The sequence below is a fragment of the Protopterus annectens genome, chromosome 6.part0 (genome assembly GCF_019279795.1).
Source record: "Protopterus annectens isolate FY-2018-M chromosome 6.part0, PAN1.0, whole genome shotgun sequence".
In the NCBI taxonomy this organism is placed as follows: domain Eukaryota; kingdom Metazoa; phylum Chordata; order Ceratodontiformes; family Protopteridae; genus Protopterus; species Protopterus annectens.
In genome coordinates this window covers 1,801,272,677-1,801,294,091 of record NC_056737.1, presented here as the reverse complement: position 1 = coordinate 1,801,294,091, position 21,415 = coordinate 1,801,272,677, and the positions used below count along the sequence as shown (strand labels likewise).

The window sequence follows — 21,415 nt, the reverse complement described above, 5'->3', positions numbered from 1 at the left end:
CAGAGCCACAGAGGGGATTCCAGGGTGAATTTCCTATTTCCCATCCAATCATCAAGATTTTTCTTAAAGAGTGCTAATGAGGTGCTTTGTTTGATATAGAGAGGTAGTTTGTTCCAGACTATGGGAAGTGTCTGGGACAGGAATCTATCCCTCTAGCATATTCTGTTTATTGTGGTGACAAGGTTTAAGTCCATTTCTTTAAATGGAGCATGTCCAATAGCTCATTGGTTTGAGGCTGGTAATCCTCTTTGTGAGGTGTTAGTTGTTGTAGATGTCTTGTTGTACTCTATAATGGGTCTAATAAGTGATGAGGTGATGAGGTGGACTACTGTGGCAATGTGATTATCAAAGGAGAGACTACGACTACCATGCATGTGGTAGCTCATGCATACAGAATTTTTACCAAAGTGGATGACAATGCACTTTTGGCATCATTCTTCTTGGGCCATGGCATGACACCCACAGCATCTGTCTCAATGAGGCCCTTTTGTAGGATGTCCACATCATTAGCTAGTTTGCAGTCATCAAGACATTCTGTGTTAGCCTGTATTTCAATAAAGTAGATACCAAACAGGAGAGGACCCAGTAATGAACCCTGTGGTACTCCACTTGTCACTGGTCTGAAGTTGGATTTGGAGTCTGCTACTTTCACAGTGTGGGTTCTGTCAGTGCACCAGTTGGCAACCCATCTTGTGACACATAGGGATTTATACCTAGTTTAGTGAGTTTATTTATAATTATAGAGTGGGGGATGGTGTCAAAAGCCTTGGCGAGATCTAGATAGGCTGTGTGAACTAACTTCTCCTCATCTATGGCTTTGGTGACTGCTTCAAAGAAGTATATCAGGTTTAGGAGATCCGATCTGCCTTTTACAAACCCGACCTGGATGGGGTCCAAAGTTTTGAGATTACCAATGTCTTTGTTCATAAGTTCCATGATGATACATTCCATGGCCTTGCAGACCAGGTTCATTAGGCTAATGGGGGGATAACCATCACTGTGCACCATTCAGTGGGCACAAAGTCTGAGGTGAGGCTATGACTGAAAATGGTGCTTAGGTGGGGTGCCAGTTCATTCTGTAGTTCATGTAGAACCCAGCCTGGGATGTTGTCAGGTCCCATGGATGCTGTGATCTTGGCTTTGGAGAGTGTGATTTTTACCTGTGCAGCAGTGATTACAAGAAGTTTGCATTCTTCTGGTATAGAGATGGGGCCTTTAGGGGGTGAGAGGGGGGTAAAGTTAGCACTGAACCTATCTGCCAGGATGTTGGCAATATCAGTTGGTTCTGTATATTTAGTGCCATTGTACTGTAACTCAGAGCCATTGAAGATTCTTGACATAGCTATAGAATGTTTTGTGGTTGTCTTTGGAATCAGTGGTGATTTTGTTTTCGTAACTAGCTTTGGAGAATTTTATGAAGGATCTCAGCTTCTTGCGAGGCTGACCAGGGAGTTCCTCCAATAATGAGATTTTAATCTTTTTTGCAACAGTTTCTTTCTTCTGTTGTAGAGTTTGTTTATGGCAGGGGACCACCAGATTGGCTTCCTTTTTTTGGAGGATAGCATCTTGGTTCTGTTAGGGATAGCATGATCCATGCACTTGTGTAAGTGCTTATAAAGTGCATTTGTGTAGGATTCAGCAGTCATACCTCTATTGTCCGTCTGCATGGGTGTCGTGAAGTTTGCCACTTCTGTCTTAAGAAGCATGAAGTTGGCTTTGGAGAAATTTTTTACAGTGGTTTCCCTAATGGGGGGAGGAGGCAGGATGTGGATACCTAGGGTGATTAGCTTGTGGTCGGATCTGACCAATGAGGAATTGACCTCTGTTGTGCAACACCGGTCGCCGATGTTGGTAATGACCAGGTCTAGGATATTGCTGCCCCTGGTGGGGGTGTGGATAAGTTGATCCAAGGCATTGGAATTTATGAATTCCAGAAAACATTGAGCAAAAGAGTTGGTACATGAGTAGTTTTCCCAGTTAATGGTGGGGTAGTTGAAATCATCCATTATTAGGGTGTTGGCTTGTATGCTAATATTTTCCAGTGTATCAAAAAATGAGGAGTGGGAATCCTGGGGCATGGTGGAGGATCTGTAGCAAGTTACAATTTGGATTGCTGTCTTGCCCAGAGTTAGTTGCAGTTGGATAATCTCAGATGCATTATGCTGAGCAACAAGCCTGGAGGTTTGGATACCCTTAATGAATATGGACATGCCTCTGCCTTTAGTGTTTCGATCCAGGTTAGGTGGCTGAAAGGTGTGGTATGAATTATAGCCTGGTAATGCAGGTGTGCTCTCTCGAGCCTTGAACCAGGTCTCTGTCACTGCACAGATGTCAATGTTCTCCATTTTAAGGAGTGCGTCGAGTGAATGCATTTTGAGGTTTAGACTTCTAGCATCGAGTAGCATTACCCTCAGATTTTGCTTGCTTGTACCTGTTACAGTGGTGAATTTGTCATTTGAATCTTGCCTAAAAAAGGCACTATAGGGGTGGCAAGAGCCTTAGCCAGTATCCAGAATCCCAAGGGCAAAAGGTGCAGGCCATCTCTGGCAAAGCATCGTGGTCTGTTGATCATGTCATCCCACAACATGTTAATGATCTGTTATCCATGACCAAGGGTTTGATTGCCTCAGACTTGGTTTAGCAAAATATTGTGTGACCTTGAGATAGTCATTTTACCAGATAGTCCTCTGGGGTAATAGGGGACTTAGGATAGGATCCTTAGTAGTTTTTAGGACTGCATGCCTACTAACTACCTATGAACGTGTGAATCTAAGCAAGCAATAATGCCCGACAGGGTATGTGTTAATGTGCAATTAATGCCCACCCAGGATGGAGGGCCTCTACAGCCCTGGAAGGGCATTAATTACACATTAACATGCATCATGGAGGACATTATTGCGCTTTGAGAATTGACTCTCTGTAAAATTGTTGTATTTTACTTATTTATTTTTTAACTGCTATTTTATTTTTTTAATTTTTTTTTTATGTAAAATAGTACCTCCGCCTAATGTTTCATACTTGCATCCAAAATATTACACTTTTAAAAAATCCAGGTATTTAATTTATATTTGTGGTTCCTTACACCTAAAACGTTTGGTTTATTGCCAGTCATTAGAGAAACAAGTTACTAAATAATGACATCATTTGAGTTTCAGAGTTTGATTTCCTCTAGAAAATCCATGCTTATACAAATCCTTTTATTTAAGTAAGTTTGTAATTGTATAAGAGCAATAATTAAAATCTGTTGTTATTTTTGAGTGTTTATTCTCATTTATTTTAGGCTTTATCCAGGTTTCTTCAGCTCTAGAAGTATAAAAACCTCTTTGTTGCTGCCAGTGGTAGATCTCACACTCACCTCTGCTTCACAAAATGCATGCTAATACAAATTATTTAAAATATGTTCCTATTTTGAGCATTTGTCCCCTTTACTTCATACGTATCCAGATATCTTGTTCTAAGAGCATACCTTTCAACTGTACATGTTTTTGTAGAATGTCCACAGCTGGAGAGAGTCAGGAATGCATTAACTGCAGCTAGAGAGAGCCAGCAATACACTAACTAGAGCTGGAGAGAGTCAAGAATACATCAGCTACAACTGCAAAGAGCCAAGAATACATTAACTATGGCTGAAGAGAGTCGGGCATACATGAAATGCTATTGAAGGGAGCAGAGAATGCATCTACTGCAGCTGTAGGGAGCCAGGAATACATCAACTGCAGGTGGAGGGAGTCAAAGGTACATCAAATGAGCTGGAGGAGATGGGAATATATCAAACGCAGCTGGAGGATGCAGGGAATGCATCAACTGCAGCTCAAGGAAGCCAGAAATGCATCAACTGCAGCTGGATGGTGCCAGGAATATATTACCTGAGCTGGAGGGAGCTGAGAATACATGAAATGCAACTGGAGGGATCTGGAAATGCATCAAATATAAGTGGAGGAAGCTAGAAATATATCAACTGCAGCTGGAGATAACCATGAATGCATCAATTGCAGCTAGAAAGAACCAGAAATGTGCAATAAACTGCTCACTTCCCCACATTGCAGCTCTTTCTAAACACTATGTACTGAGACTACAAGAGATTATTTGCAAAAGATGCTTGTTGTGCAGTAAAGTGGTTTAAAGTTTTGTATGACTGTCTGAGTCAGAGTAAACCTAAGTGATCACTGCATCATATTTGACTACTAGGAAGGCCTCCAGTACCAATCTTCTATATGTTAGATTTGGGGGAGATGAGATAACTACACCAGGGGGTCATAATGTCATATGAAATATGACTGTGGATAGCCCAATGCTCTGATTTATCCTGTATGCAATACTGTGTGGCAATGAGTTCTGGATCAGGGGTGAAGGTAGGGTAAGGGAAGTAGAGGATGGGACCCACAACCATCAAAGTAAATAAATAAATAGAAATTCAAGATGTGTTTACTATGTTGTACCTAGCATTCACCTTCTACATTCTTGTCTAACAGAGGATCCCCTTCAAAACATCTAAAACCCATAATATCTAAATTTATAACATTGAGACCAGAACATCTAAAATCTATAAAATCTAAAACTCATAACATTGAATTTCATAACATTTAAAATGTATAATATGTAATAGTGTATTATCAAATATGTAAATGTTATAGTTTAATCTGTTAATCTTGTGGTATCACTGAGATGTTGTAGTTTTTATTTCTATAGTTATTATTTATATAGTGTAGGAATTTATACTCTTTATATAGTGTTTATTTTGCCATTCTGTATGTGTTTTTTAGGCCATATAGGTAAGTGATATAGACATTATGTGCACGTTCTTTATGGTAATTGTGATACAGTGGGGTTAGGAAATTAACTTTTTCCCAGTGTAGTGCGATGTTGGAGTTGGTATATTTAATTTATGGGGGAGGCAGAACCCCCTCATATGGGGGTGCAGGGGGGCTTGCCACCCTGCAGAAATGTAGCTAAAAGTGTGTTTGGTGTCATTATATGTGGATGGGATGTTATTTTCATGTGATTTGTAGTGTTCGATGTTATGATGCACATTTTAGATGTTATGAAATTCAATGTTATGGGTTTTAGATGTTTTAAGTTTTAGATGTTATGGTTTCAATGTTATGAATTTAGATGTTTTGAAGGGGAACCCTAACAGGTGTGAGCTGCAAAAAACAGAGGGAGTTTTCTGCAGACAAGGAGAAAGTACTACAGTAAAACTATGCATACAAGTACATATTCTGGTATTGCTGCTCCATAGCTACAAACATCAGGTGATAATGCACATTTTATATTTATTTTGGAAACTACAGAATCTAAACTGATAAACTTGCTTGATAAAGTGAATGAAAAATATACTTACAGGGCTGCCTCTTTCTCCAGGCTTTCCTTGTTCACCATTATGTCCTGGATTTCCAGGATGGCCAGGTGGACCAGGTGGCCCAGAAGACCCAGGTTCCCCACGCTCACCCTGTACAGAAACATAAGGTTTTGAGTAAATGCACAGTTGTATTATACGTATTTACTGAAAAAATGTATCAATACTTTGTCACACTTACTCTGCCACCAGGGGTACCATCTCGACCAGGTGAACCATCAGTACCTGGGCTTCCCTAAAGAAACATTTGTCCATAATTAAATGTAATAATAATACCTATAATGCAATTCGTCTAACAATACATTTTAAGTAGTGAGCAGATAAACCATCCATTTTAATAACATGTTCATTATGAAACAGAGCTTAGCCATTGCATTGCTGACTGACTGAAAAATGTTTAACTAGTAGATAAAAAAAATATTTCTAGAAAACAGAGTACATTATGTAACTCAACTAAATTACAAGTCTGGCATAAAAGTAACAATTGAATATAAAAAGTTATGCAAACAGAAAACAATGCTTACAGAAACAAGTAAACTGCCATGCAAATTTTTGCAGATTCTAATATATGTTCTTGTTTATAGAATTGTATGCGTGTATATCATTAATAATTACTGTGGTATTTATTAGAGTATATGAAAATTACTGATGTACATTGACCCACTGAGCAATGCTAGTGAAAAGGTATTTTACCCATGATCTTACAGCAGACATTACATGTCAGCAAAGTATTATGGGAAACAGGCTGCAGAAGATGGGCAGACATGGCAAGGGAAGAAAATAAGGAAAAGTGTAATGCAGCTGAAAGATGAAGGTGGAACATTGTCAGGTTCCTGGAGGTAGCTAATAAGGGCAAATGGAGTAGTTCGTACATATTTAAGTACATCCCCATGGGTTCAAACAGAAAGTAAAGAATGGAAGAAGGAATGGGAAAACACTTAACCTAGTTGTTTGCAAAAAGTTAGGTTTAGAGATCCTTTTTCAATGTGTGCTTCTTGCTATCCATTATAAGTGAACCAAGGCAGGGATTACAAGTATGGCGTGGTAGCAGGAGACTTAGAGATGAAGAGCTGTGCCATATAATAAAGGTAGCCATTTGTGAGTAGGAAGAAAGGGCTAATAGAATTGAAAAAGCAAATGGAATAAAACAATATCTCTCTCTCTCTTTATATATATATATATATATATATATATATATATATATATATATATATATATATATATATATTTTTTTTTTAATTTACTATGAATGAGAAAAAAATTTGAAAGGTGTAAGGAGGAGAAATATTGGGAATGAAGCGACTAAATTGAAAACTAGTGAGAGAACTAAGGAGAAACTAGCAAAAATGTAACAAAAAATTATGAGTAGGGCCAGTGGAGAAATAGAAGAAAGATTATCTAAAGGGGTTGGAGTGGGAGAATGGGTTTCTTCTGGTATGTGACATAGATAAAGTAGAGAATGAAACAGGTAAACTGCCTTTGAGAAATATAAAAGTACAGCAAAAAGTTAAGGATTTTAAATGAATTGTACTTGTTAGTGTTTACCAGGGGAAAAGGATGGCAAAATGCCATTTCTGATGGGCAGGATGAAAGAAGAGATGAAGTGATAAAAGCTGAAAAAGTGAAGGTGGTGTTATGGGCACATATGGAAAGGCACAGGGGATTTGTGAGATCTAGCCAAGGATCTTTTGGAGGGCTGTTGGGGCACTAGTTGAATCTCTAACAGAGCTTTTTAAAAGATCACACTAACTCCTGGTAGCTCAATGTTCTATATATGATATCTGCCATTTGAAATGATCCCAAATTCTAGTGATATGCTGGGTAATGTACACGGCTTTACTTCATGGTGCCCTTCATGTGAATGAAAATAAACAAGTCTTCCAGGCTACATGAATGTCTCAACTTCGTTTTTTTTCCCCTCATGTGCATTACTTTTAGAAAGATGACTTTTTAAAAGTTCTGCTGTCTTATTCATATATATAATAATAAAAGTTAAAGAATAGATAATCGAAGGAAGTCATTTATCATAAGATGTTTAAGAACTGTTAGCTGGAAAAATTTAACTACTCACATCCTTGCCAGGTTCACCAGGTAAACCTGAATGGCCAGGTGTCCCTGGTGTTCCAGGAGGCCCTTTTTCTCCATTTGTTCCTGGTGTGCCTGGACTACCATTCTCGCCCTGTGGAAAAACAAATACATTCTTTACTTTACAACAAAACCGAAGTGCATTGTTGAAGAGACACAAATCTATCTTGACATAGATTCTATCTCAATGTCAGAAATTCTATAATTAGTCTATAACATCAAGAGGAAACATACATCTTCATTTCTTTTTTGACTTTTCTTTCTTTCTTTCTTTTATTCAACAAAGTATGCCTGTAGTCTCTCTCACAAGTTACACTTTTCGTGACTATGAAAGGGTAATTTATATGTGGTCTTGCTTTCTCTCTGAGTCTAACATAATAATTTTATTAGAGATGAACAATAAGAAATAGTGAGAAACTACATTCAACTTTTTTTTTTTGCCTTTTAATATAGTTTTCTTCTGTCACCTTCCAGTTGTATGATAGTAGTTTGCTATAGGAATAATATAGGGTCAAGATGTGGATTGTAAAGGGATATAGTCATGCCTGCTGCTATATAATTATGGGTGAAAGTTGCATGACCACACACACAGCAGGCATGAATATAACAAATACAAAACCCACATCTCACCATGTATTATTTCTAGTTTACAGTGGCTAGCACATTTTTAGTTGTAAGTGGGTAGTTTCATTTTTTCTGAATATTTAATGTATTTCAAAAGAGGATGAATTTTCATGACTGTGTCCAAATCTCCTCAATGTAAATTCATTATGATTACATTGAGATATAATATATATATATATATATATATATATATATTTGTTTATATTTAGAATTCTCATTTTATTTGATATAATTTCATTTATTTTATCATAGCTTTCTTGCATTTTGTTTATTTCTGCATATTATTTTCTGGTGATTCTTCTTCAACTTTCATATTACATGGGTAGGCTAGTTACTCCACATCTCATAATTAAAACCTTCAAGCTTGCGTCAACATAGCAATGAGCTATAGGCCCAAAGCCTGATCTTATAATGGCTGCCGTGTTGTGCAGTGACTATATAGATGCTCTGCCCAGAGGTGGTTCTCTGTCTATCTGTTTTTTTTTTTTTTTTTTTTGCTTACCTCTCAACTGCTTACCAACCATCATTCTCCACACATTCATTTAGTCGTATTCTTTAATCTTTCACTTGGGGAGGAAGCTGGCCATGAAAGGCTATCATCCAGGCAGCCATGCGGGGGGTGGGGTGGGGTCTCTGAAGCCCTAACTCTATGCCTGTTTGTAGCTGACCTGTGTGTTGACTAACCTGAGGGGTCTACAACACTCCCTTACAATGGGAAGGCATACATGTTTCTCTTCATGCCCTATACAAGAAGCTACACCCTTTTGGTTGACTTGCCAAACCAGCTTGGCAGAAGCCAAAATCATGTCCCTGGGCTATCCGCTGCATGTCATTCTGCTACCATCCAGTAGGATATGACATTTCAACTGACCTCTGACTCTGGCCTATGATTTTCACACTCTGTCATCTGGCTGCTCCATCTCCCAAGCAACAACTCAAACTCAAGCTATCTGGCTTGCAGTGAAGGCTTTAATCCTCCAAGTCACAAAGCTGGGCTGTATCATCTCTGCTTGTTGATCACACTCAGTTATTTGTTATCCTCTTCAGTCCTAACCTGCTACTGCAAAGCTTATCCAGAGTCACATACATCACTTCTGTCCTCTATGGCTACAATAAAGCATCTGGAAAGTTGAGTTGGCGTCTAGCGCATTTCAAACTACCTGGTTGTGATGCTACAGCTGGCTTCCAAACTACCCATAATCAGGCTTAGTTATTGACAAGACTTGACCTATTTCATCACTTCTCATTATCTGTTATTAGTCAAAGTCTTCACTACAAAATGACTCAGATGCAGGCCAAACTCAAGCTTCTACTGTGCCTTTTACACTGCCTCACATTACTTTACCTGGATGTGGTTCGGGTTAATGTAAAGCCAGAATATTGTAGTATAAATTATATTCACCCAGTGTAGACGGATATAGATGTGCACTGGGCTAGGTGTGTTTACTTTTAACTTACCATAAAGCTACAGTGCTGTTATTAACTAGGGGATTATTTATAGAGCACAATCAGATCCTTACATCAGTTATTTTCTACTATCAGATAATAATGAAACTAATCTACACTGTGTAAGGGCAAGGATTCTAAGTGATATCTAGGTCAGCAATGGTGCACATACATCTAAAACAACAATGCAATGTCTAGGATAATCTCATGCAAGAAGTATCTATAATAACTAGAACAAATATCAGAATTCCAAGTCTGTCTATAACAAATATCAGAATTCCAAGCCTGGCTATCAGACATACAATATCATATTTTAGACACATCTCAGACCTAGCTGAAAACAAACATTTGGATAAGGAACTGCTTTTTATAAACTACCCAGTTTTGAGGAAGGACTGCACTGCAAAAAAAAAAAAAAAGCTGGAGATGTAGCAATTCCAATATCTTACCAGCCTGTAACTTCTTTTACCCTACAATTAATCATCTTAGGTTCAGTTATCAAGCTTATGACCCACTGACCTTCATGAATTTTGATTGCTGTAATCCCATTTTGATGTTATGATATTTTTGATTTCCTATATATTTATATTTTGGGATGCTATCACTACTGTTTCTTTCTGACAGCTGTGTGTGCTCAACACCAGGTTTACCAGTCCTCCTCATACCACTGGACTAACACTGATTTCTACCAGTGTTGACGTACATCTTAAAGAAAACTCCACCTTCTCCTATAGTTTAAATCAATTCTTAGGTCCCTTTTCTCCTTACAGTGTCATTCTAGTACTGTGTAGGTAACTGAAACCTGCTTGTACTTGGAACATTTTCATTTCCTCACTTTGGTATCAAAGGAAAGGAAAGACCAACCACATTTTTTAAGCTTAACTTCTCACATAATTTGCAGAGGAATTTATCATTACCTGCATGACATACTACAGACACAAAGAATTTTGTAGTCAGGAGCTCAGGCTGCTGTAAACAAGACAGAGGTGTGAAACTGTTTTCCATCGTCTTTATTGCAGACAGGAAGAGAACTTACACTGATTCACAGCTGTTTCCAATGTAGCCACGCCTTTCATAGCAACCGTTTTGGTTGCAGCTGCATAATTCCTTAGTATATTATAATACAAGCCCTGAGACCAACACAAATGAGGGCCATTCAAGAAATAAATGAAGCAGTCCTGTTACAGACAGTATAGTGACTGACACTAATCCCATTATGTCAATGGAATGGGAATACACCACTACTTCCTTATGTCTTGCGTGAGTCATATAAAATACACTTGAAATAGATTATGGAAAAGAGAAAGATCACATTGATATGTCAAGCATCACTGGCAGCCATTTTGCAAAAAAAATATTAAAATTATATAAGAAGCAATTGTAATGATTTTGAGATGTTCAAATAACTCAGAAAACAGAAACAGCGTGAAAAACATTTTTTTTAGTTCTAAGGCAGAGTTTTCATTTAGGAGCATTCGGGGGGGGGTGCTGTCCTGCATCTGCTAGGTTTTATTTTTTTCTCTTTAAGACTTACTGCTTGGTTATGTGGTTTGCATCATGGGGGTGGGGGGGCATGCACTAGAAGTCTGTGACATTTACTTTGCAGAAGCTCAATCTTACTCCGACATTATGCCCCCCCCTACATATGTCAGCTTCCAACAGGGATGTCTAGGGAAATGCTCATACAACCACCTTTCACCCCAGGTTTGGTTTACACCTATCCTTCCCTGCTGCTCCATCTGATGCACAAGTCATTAATTGAACCTGGTTTACTTGGACCTTAGTCATGGCTTTGTCCTTCAGTTCCTCATTTTTCAATGCCACTGGAGATGCTGATACACAAATATATATATATATATATATATATATATATATATATATATATATATATATATATATATATATATATATATGTTTGTGTGTGTGTGTGTGTGTGTGTGTGTGTGTGTAGGCATAGGGCAGCTGGTCAAATGAACAGCAACATTGACATCTGTGTGGGCAACACCATTTGGTTGACTCAAAAAGATGATTGACAGGTGTGCGAGACTGACAATTCCTGGGTTGAGGAATATTGCTATCACAGAGATAGTACATATAATTAGCATAGGTTGAAGGAATTAAGGGGTGCTTGCCCTACCCCTGCAAAAACTCTTGCATTTGTTTTACTCTGCTCCAGGGCAATCCTTGGAGTATGCACAGACTATATCGATATTAGATGTTTTGACATAATAACATTGATATTCTGCTTGTCAACATTCCTGGTTGTTTATCAAAGGTACAAAAACGACTTGAGGGTATGGCTGAGTGCAAAAGAAAAGGAACTGAAATAAATATAAATAATTGCACTCAGCTTGTACAACCGAAAACTTTTAATACAATAAAATAAAAAACATAAAGTAAGCGCTTTCGCGACCACTGTGGTCACGAAAGCGCTTACTTTATGTTTTTTATTTTATTGTATTAAAAGTTTTAGGTTGTGCAAACTGAGTGCAATTATTTATATTTCTTTCAATTCCTAGTTGTTTGACCAGCTGCCCTAGTTCCATATATTTATATCTATCTACCTATCTATCTATCTATCTATCTATCTATCTATCTATCTATCTATCTATCTATGTGATTTGAACTGACAGATACTGTAACTGTGAAATGTTTGAATGTTCAAAAATGTGGGATTGTCTGTGCATGTGTTTGGAGGTTAGAGTTATGGGTTTATTTTGCTAAGGAGATACAGTTAGCATGCATACATCTGTTTGTAGGTTAGAGTTAGAGTTAAGGTTAGGTAAGTTGATACATTTTTGAGTGTGTGTGTGTGTGTGTGTGTGTGTGTGTGTGTGTGTGTGTGTGTGTGTGTGTGTGTGTGTGTGTGCGCACAGGTCAATGTGTTAGCATGTAGTATGTTCTGCGCTGTTTTTATACTGTTAATGTTATGTATGGAAAGGGATTTTCCAAAATAAGGTGTAAGGCTAAGGCTATGGGCAGGGAAAGATTTGGGGTTAACCCATATTACTAAGGTGGTGCAGTGTGGTGTTAAATTGTAATTATCTTGAAGTATGTGGTGCTGTAGCTTGATGGGAACCTTTCTTTTGAATATCTTGCGAACTGGATGGAGGGGACAGTTTAGGAGTACTTCAAAACTTGTTAACATTAATGCTTTTGAAGACAGGTTTGCTATTAGGGTCAATGCTATTTTTAGAACTGAGTGTGCACTTTTGGTAATAGTTGTGAAAACCTCATATACAACCAATAGCTGCAAACAACTCCCAACATTGTCTATAGCTTTATTTCTCAGCCAAATAGGTAGAATAGCACTATCTGTCACTACTGTCACTACAGAAGGCATGGTGACTCCTGATAATGTTAATGATATGGGCTGAACTCCTCTTAATTACTGCATGTAAACTTATCTACTTACGACACTGGCAGGAAGCTGCCAATAAACTGGTCATAAGTTCTCAGTATTACTCCTAAGGTTAACTGATCAAGGGGATCATGTCATTTAAAAGACCTCCATTCAATGAGGTCTGCAGGTCAATGTGAAGACTGTATTTGCAAAACTGTCCCTGGTTCGCTTTGATTAGGGCCCAGGTTGTGGCAGAAAAGCATCTATAGACCAGTTGCCATATCAGACTATCAAATAAATAAAATAAATACATTGCTCAAAAGAGAACCTTCTCATGGCTCATGTGAAGCACACGTTTATCCACTTATACCTCAACTGTGCAATCCTAATTCCCTACCCAGAAATGTCTTGTTTTAAATACTTCATAGTGTAGGCCTTTGTTGTTAACTGCTTGTGTATTTCTGCTTAAATCAGTGCTGTTTTTTGACCAGCTTTGAGTCACAATGCAAAAAGAACATAAATTAGCAGACATATATAAATGTAATCAATTCCTGTGTTTTTAAACACTTCTAAGGAGCATACATTAACATAATTCTATAAACCTGGCAGACAAACAAGAAAAAGAAGAAAAAAAATAATATTTACCTTTGGACCACCGGGTCCTTGGGGTCCCGGTGCACCTCTTTGGCCCCCAAGCCCTGGAATGCCTCTTGCACCAACTATTCCAGCAGGTCCAGGGAAACCATTTTCTCCCTGTAAAGAATAAATCAGAAACACTGAAAGATACAGTGAAACAAAGCATTCAGCTTCTTAAGTAAAAATGATGCATTTGATTTGTGAAGACAAGTAAAATCATTCAATATTCCATATTACCTTTGTGTTTCATTTACACCAGATGGAATTTTGCTTAAAAAAAGCCTAATTTTTATACTGCATATATTACCTTTTCTTGATTCTATCTTTCTCTCTCTTTGCTATTTATTTTTATGATAATTTTGTATACAAATGAATATGAGACTGCTTTACATTAGAAAATACCCAAGTAAATGACTTGTTACAGATTTGATTTAATTCTGACAGTGATATAAACTTGTTACTTGAATCATGGTGCTATTCTGATCAACATATCTTCCAATAATTACATAGAAAGCCTCCAGATACTGGAACCAACCCACTTTTGTTTCATCAAGGTCAGGTCATGACTACTCAACCTGTTGGACTTCTTTAAGAAGGTCAGCAGACCAATGGACAAGGGCAAAATGGTTCATGATGTCTACCTTGACCTGGTCAAGGCATTTGTCACAATAATCCACTTGGGCATTGTTGACAACCTCAGGAGGCTCGGTATATACCTTTATGCCAATAGCCAAATGGTTCACAAATATGATCCAGGAACTTAGAATTGGGAAGTCCACCTATACAAAGAGACCAGTCACAAGAAGAGTACCTCAGGGATTGGTCCTGGGACTGCTTAGTTTGGCATTTACTTCTCTGAAGTTAAGGTAAATGTCAAAGGTTCTGGCTAACTAAATTTGCAGATGATTACAAATTAGGAGCCGTCATAGAATCCTCTACTGACACTAATGTTCTCCAGGAAGGGCTGACACAGACAAATAACTGATGTCAGAGCCATGGACTAAAACTAATGCCAAGAAATGCATAACAGTATCCTTCAGGAAGTCATCCACCCCTGATAACTAACATATTGATAACACATCTCTAAGAACTGACCCAGCAGTCATGAACTTGGGGGGACACAAAGACAGTAATCTAGCTTTTGACCATCACGTGTCTACAGTAGAGAGGAAATCATTCAATGTAGTATAACTTATAAATAAAGGTATGGCATCTAGGTCCAGCATTTATCCGACCTGTCACTGAGTACAATGCCCCCTTTTGATATGTACCTAACCAGACACATCTAACAATTAGAACGTCTACAGAGGTTCCTCACTAAAAGAATACAGGGGATAAGTAACTTGTCCTATGCAGACCTCCTCAAGGCCCTATTCCTGTATTCTGTTTTTACAGGCTGATAAGGGGAGATATATGCCTGGCAAACAAGGCATTGTCAAAGCTAGCCCTGATGGCTCTCCTGGATATCCACAAAACAAACAGTCCCAGAATTATCCATTCTAAAGACTTAAACCTTGCCTAATATATAAATAGTATCTTCTGGAGAGATCTGTGTGTACTCCAGAGACTATCCCTTCTGTGGAACAGGCTCCCCATCTATGTGAAGCAATTCAAGTGGAACTGTAAAGGAAACAGAAAATTCATCCCTGGTTTGGCACCTGTGTCTCTAATAGCCATAGGCAGCCTGTAAATGTTTCATCTCCCAAGCCAATGCTTACACTTATCAAGGGTACTTGTTAGAGATCTGGGATGTATGACTAGGCTTAAAATAGTACTTGTGGTCTTTACTCTAGTACACAGCTATAAACCTATAAACCTAACTATCAGTATCACAGCTTTATAGACGTGACAATGACTTTGGTGCATCATTTTTAACAGAATGTTGAAATCATGCACAAATATACTAATGCTAATGAAAGAAAACTCATGGCCTTTTGTCACATATGCATTTCTAATGTGTAGGCAAGCAGGAATTTGATAATTCCATTACTTTTTCCATGATCAGAAATATATTTCCTTCATGGCAATACTATAGACATCTCTATAAACAGAAAGACAATTGTTTTATTTTCTAGTTAAAAAGAGAAATCATATCCTACATCCAGGAAATTTTCTGTGTACAACAAGGGTAAATCACTGTACCCAGCAAAGTGAATAACATATAGTTAGAAGTAAGAATCTAAAGGGCACAGCTTCGCACGTGGTTGCATTTAGGATATGAAGTCCCCTGATATAATATGCACATGCATATTATAAGGAGGGACTTCATGATATAAACATACATATATTGCAAGAGGAAATGTTGTCCCTGTGGTCTACCTTACATTGCAGTGTGTCACCTACCCCCACCCCATTAACTGGTGGTTTAAAACATAACAAAAACATAAGACTAGTATTTGAGCTGAGCAGTCTATCTTGAATCAAAATATAAAATTTCCACGCTCAATGTCTTTGTTTTATCTTCTTTAGAAGAAAATTAAATCTTTTCACCATTTGTTAATGATTTGATTGTCTATGTAAAATATCCATATTTGCTGAGCTAATGAAAATATTGAATTTAATTATCTTTCTGCTAGCCTGGAACATTTAAAGACACATGCCTTGTATCTTGCATGGATTAACAACTGTGTCTTTTAGGGTCAGAAAGTAGTAGTGGTTCTGATCATTAATCTGCTTAGTTGCCATCACCTGAAGGGGGCTCATATCTGGATATGTGCAAATTGTTTTATTTGTCAGCAGTCTTTGATGTGATTGGTAGAAGTCAGTCACTGTCAAGGCTGATAATCCTATGAGCATCTGTTAAGCTTGCGTATGACTGTTAAGACCAACCGTGCCGATCTTTTCCATGATTTGTATGGAAGCATTATACCCAAGCAAACTAAAATATTTTTAAAAATGGTCAAGAACATGATCCTTTTAGGGGCCAATATGACTGTTTAAAAGAAATCCTTACTCCTTAATCTCTGTCTCTCTTAAATGTTAGGGCACTTACCCTATAAATTGTTCCTTTCATGCATTGCTTTTTCCTTCATATTTGCTGACCTCTCAGCTAATGCCCATACCTCAACATCTACTTCCTCCTCTTTGCCATCCATAAATATCCCATACCCTCATACTTCTATATTCTATTTATAACTGGCCAATGTTTTCAAGCTACCAGTACTGTTTGCTTCCCCTTCTGAATCAGTGCCTGCAACTTCAGTCTTTCTTCCCAGACTTCCTTCATTACTGAGTAGTAAGACCCAGCTATGTTCCAACCCATAATTGTTTGATTATCTGGTTTGTTCTCTATCTGTTTTCTCACTGTGTCTAGTTCTTTTGATGATATATCATATGATACACCAATGTATTTCTGTTGATTCCCAGACACTGCCTTGTACCATCTCAGATGTATACTTGAACTGGTCATCGGTACCTATGTGCACTATAACATGTATCCAGCTCTCCCAATTAGTAACCATTTAGGCCAAGTCTTATCATAGGTGGGGTGAAGATGGTAGAAGGAAGGAAAGTATGGCAAGAAGAAGGAAATTAGGTGACCTGGAAAAGACACAGCAAGGAGTGGACAAGAGTGGCTGTTATAGGAAGAGCAGAGGAGGTGTGCATAACTGGGCCATCTGGAGGGCTGAAAGTGGAGTGTGAAAGTTTGCATGTTGAAACAGTAGTGGCAGAGGGCAAGAAATGAGGGGAGGAGGGTAGACTAAGGACAGAGAAGAGACTTTTTCTTGACTGGGAAACCAGTCAATTTGGCATGTTTATTTGGATGGTGGATTAAAGAAGTGGAACACTATAGCAGCTTGCATGTAAACCTTTTCATCCACATGCTTAACTAACATACTTTAAGACATTTCAGCAAATTATGCTTTTCTTGCATAAGTATTCAGATTGTCCCAGTCTTTAATTATGTCTTTCCTATACCACCTCTTTCTTGCTCCTATGCAACTAATGTTTACATGCAAGTTGCTAAAGTGTTCCACTTCTTTAATCCACCATCCAAATAAACATACCCAAATGCCCTGTAAGACACACTTCAGTCTTCTATAATCAAAGGAATAGATTCATAGTTGCTTTAACCTTTCTGAACAAAAGAAATCAACTCTGTCTCTTGTTCCTCTGTTGAAAGATCTCTCCACCCTCTACAACTTTCTTGTAACTCCTTTACTATTTGAGCAGCATGCAGAGCTTTCCATAGTTTTATTTTATGCATTTGTTGGTCAGGTAGGCCCACTGGATAGAAGTGTTTCTTTTCAGGGGTGACTTGGGAGCACTGTATAATTAACTGACTTTCTCAATGTCACACAGTGGACATACACTGATGGAAAGAATCAAAACCTGCACCCTGACCCTAGACTACAAGAAGCAGTTCATTAACACATGAACCTTAGTCAACTGTTGTAAATGTCAAAACATATAGCAACAATGGGATCACTAAGCACGGGTTTAAGAGGGCATGATAGCAGGCAGCTAGCTGCAGTGCATGTTACAGGGTATGGGAGCTTGAAGTTCAGTTATCATAAGGGAAGTAGATAGATCAAGAGGGACCTAGTTTAAGATCACAGCAAGGGGTAGGGTAGAAAGGTTCATTGAAAACATTTACTGCACTTTAGTTTTCAGTCTGAATTGTAGTCTTTGAGTCCAGGACATGCCATGCAATTGAGGTTTTCTGTAAATTCACAGCCAATCAAGTAGCAGGCAAGCAATGCACAAGCAACACCCTCCAGTTAAAGGCTCAGTCAATATTGACACTTCTATCTCCAGACTGAATGTTTACCCTCTATGTTTGTAGATCCCTTTTACTTTTCTTTTGTTTTGATCTATCCTAAGCAATTTTGAACTCTTTTGTTAGCTTCCTCTAATATACATGCTCAGGAAATATCTCCAAAGCTCTTAACATCCTACATATGAAGTAGTAGTTTTTCAAATGCAAAAAATGGAACATCCTCTTTCCATGCATAATCTATGCCCCCTCCTCCATCTTATTCCAACCTCTTCCACAATTCCAAAGCAGTCTGAAACATGAAAATCACCCCTTCCCATACCCTTTAACTGCCCAAAATTTCAAAGAATGTCTAGATTTTTCTTTATATATTTTTGATCTGTCCCTCAAAATATTTCTGCTTTTTTTCTGGCAAAATATCTAGGATTACATACAGTACATAAGTGCAGCCATTTTAGTTTTAGAATTTCATATGCTTCATAAAATGCATTATTCTAGCAACCTTATGAGTTTATAAAAGCAAATATGTTCCTATTGTATTACCCTTCCTTTATTTTTGGCTTTGTCCCTGATTCTTCTGCTAAGATGTTGAGAGGTATGGCTTTCCTATTCTTTGTTTTTAAGCATACTTACTCAGTTTTCCAAGTATTTGCTCATACCTCAGCCCACTTTGATCCTCTGTTGGGCACTTTCTCCCAGCCTAATTTTTCTTGTCTGCACAACTTCTAAAACTGTATACAGTGATGCTGATGGAACCTTATCCAGTGCATTGCTCAATACAATGGATGACTTCACAACTCTGAAGGTTACATTATGTGTTGTCCCGCTGCATTTTATTAGCCCTCACCACTATCTGTTCACACATGATGGCATGCTTTAGGTAAAAGTAGTTAGGTCCAAATCTGTTGAATTATATGTTCATCTTAATGTCTTATTTGTCAGTTCTTCCCTCCAACGTACATAATCTCATACTGATTTTTAAATTAAATCTGTTACCACATTACCAGCTGCCGTACATCTCTGAGGAATTTGCCCTCACATCACTGACCAGTCTTTGAATCATCAGCAGAAAAAGATGTTGTTGTTCTCCAAACCCATTGTAATATCTGATACAAATATTCAAAACAGGAGTTCTGTGTATAGATATTTTTGCAACAATTTAATCTAATGGTTTCTGATCAGATAACCAGTTTCAACATGCTGCTCCATTTTAAGACCCATCACTATACTCTTTAAGTTCTTATCCTGAATTTCTGAGATACACAATTTCAGAGTTCTTAATGGACAACTATAAACCACCAAAATTTTTCCCTGTATGTCTACTGATACCCTAGTCACTAAAATTTATGATTTTATATAACAGACTTCATTATATTTGTATTATAATAGAGCATTGTATTTGTTTAAAGTTGGTTGGCCTTACAAATGTTATGTAAGTCAGGAATTAAGTGGTACATACACACTGCACTTTCTTTTACAACAGAAAACATAATACAACATACAGCATAAAAATGCATATAAGCTAATGAGGTTATCAAAGCTAATAAAAGATAGGTAGCAGAGATAGTTGTAGCTGTATGACTGAAGAGTAAATCTGATTCTATTCTAGTATGATGAGGCCATTATAAAGAATTTTGTACCCTCTGTTGTGCTGTCATTGGATGTGTGACAGGAGAAGGTTTAAGGAGAAAAAGGTCATTTTTACTGGAAGGAAGAACATTGCAGAGACCTGACCTGCATGATTTGTGGACAGTGCCTTTAGGGATCCACACAAAGGTACAACTAGTACTTGATGGAAAGGTCAGATAATCTGGTGTGGGAGACACTTTAAGTAGATTTACCTCCCCCTCCCTCCACAAAAATAAATAAATAAAAATAAAATAATCAAACAAGCAAAACTGCATTTTCTGACTACAATATTAACTTGCAATAAACATATTTTGTTTCCTACATTAATTTTTAATTCACAATAAACATGTCAAAGGAATATGACTACAATCATCTTGAATGCTGCTACTACCATTAAAAAATGTTGTCACTTTTAGCAATTGGTTTACTGCTTTAGCATCTCAGCACATTGCAAACAATTATATGCTACTATTGTCTATCTAAAGAACAGCAGCCAATAATGTTAACTAAATTTAGGCACATTTTAATCTGCTTAAACCCAAATAACATCTGAGAAACTGATCTAAGCACTAGAGTATACCAATAAACTAATTTAGTACTTCTTAAAAGACAAAAATGTTTTGATGATTAAGATGATATTATACAATGACCCCCCCATTAATATTCCAAAATTTGCATGTTGATTGGCCACTGTGCCTTTTGTAAATCCCACAATATACCAACAGAAAAACGTCCTTTGGCCCAGACTTTTTTTTCCATTGATATAAAGTGTCCAAAACCATTTTTTTTAATAAACAAATAAAAAAAAAGAAAATAAAAAAATGGAGCAGCAGAGACTTTCTTTTCTCCATTGCTTTCGTTTCAAAGCATGGATGTACTGGGTATACATAGGAACGCATGTCCCATACGCATGCGCAGTACATCAACACAAAGAAGCAGTATACCACCACCTGCGGAAGAACAGTAATGTGCAGTTATACAAAGACATTTAAGAAAAGTAAGTATTTTTTCTTAAATAATGTCATTGTATAATAGCAATAACTGACTCCATGGTTGTGGCACATTGAAATTTACCCATGGTTGGCTTTATTTAATCACTTGGGCTTCGTCCTCATGATTAAACCATGACAACCATGGGTAAATCTTCAATATACCACACCATGTTGTCAGTTATTGCTTAAATATTTAATTAAAGACAGAGTGACTAACAAATAGCAAATGTTTGTATGTATAGTTCATACTAGTTTTCTTTATGACATAGTACTAAAGTGAAATAAGCTAATCTGTTAAAGGATATAAATAAAACAGTTACTCACCTTTTGCCCAGGTTTGCCATCACTGCCTTTTTCACCTGGTGCACCTGGTTCACCTCTAACACCTGGACCTCCAGGGATACCTTGTGGACCAGGACCACCAGAAGGACCAGGTGGCCCATTTTTACCAGCTACACCTGGGGGACCTGGAGGGCCTGCATTACCCTATGCAAGTAAATCAATAATAAAACAGAGTAAGTGAGCATATATGATGTTGTTTCACACATCAGCTAATCTGGTTATATATTTTGTCTTTTACTAGATTT

At 37.6% G+C, this 21,415-nt stretch overlaps 1 protein-coding gene across 1 annotated transcript in view; it reads right to left on the bottom strand.

The window, feature by feature from the left end:
* COL3A1 (collagen type III alpha 1 chain) overlaps positions 1-21,415 on the bottom strand; it is a 323,606-nt gene that overhangs the window by 64,322 nt on the left and 237,869 nt on the right. Inside the window, exons 39-43 of the mRNA XM_044075159.1 lie at positions 21,153-21,314; positions 13,500-13,607; positions 7,428-7,535; positions 5,538-5,591; positions 5,342-5,449 (exon numbers count right to left, since the gene is read on the bottom strand). Of these exons, the coding sequence (XP_043931094.1) occupies positions 5,342-5,449; positions 5,538-5,591; positions 7,428-7,535; positions 13,500-13,607; positions 21,153-21,314 (540 nt within the window). The remainder of the gene's footprint in view (positions 1-5,341; positions 5,450-5,537; positions 5,592-7,427; positions 7,536-13,499; positions 13,608-21,152; positions 21,315-21,415) is intronic.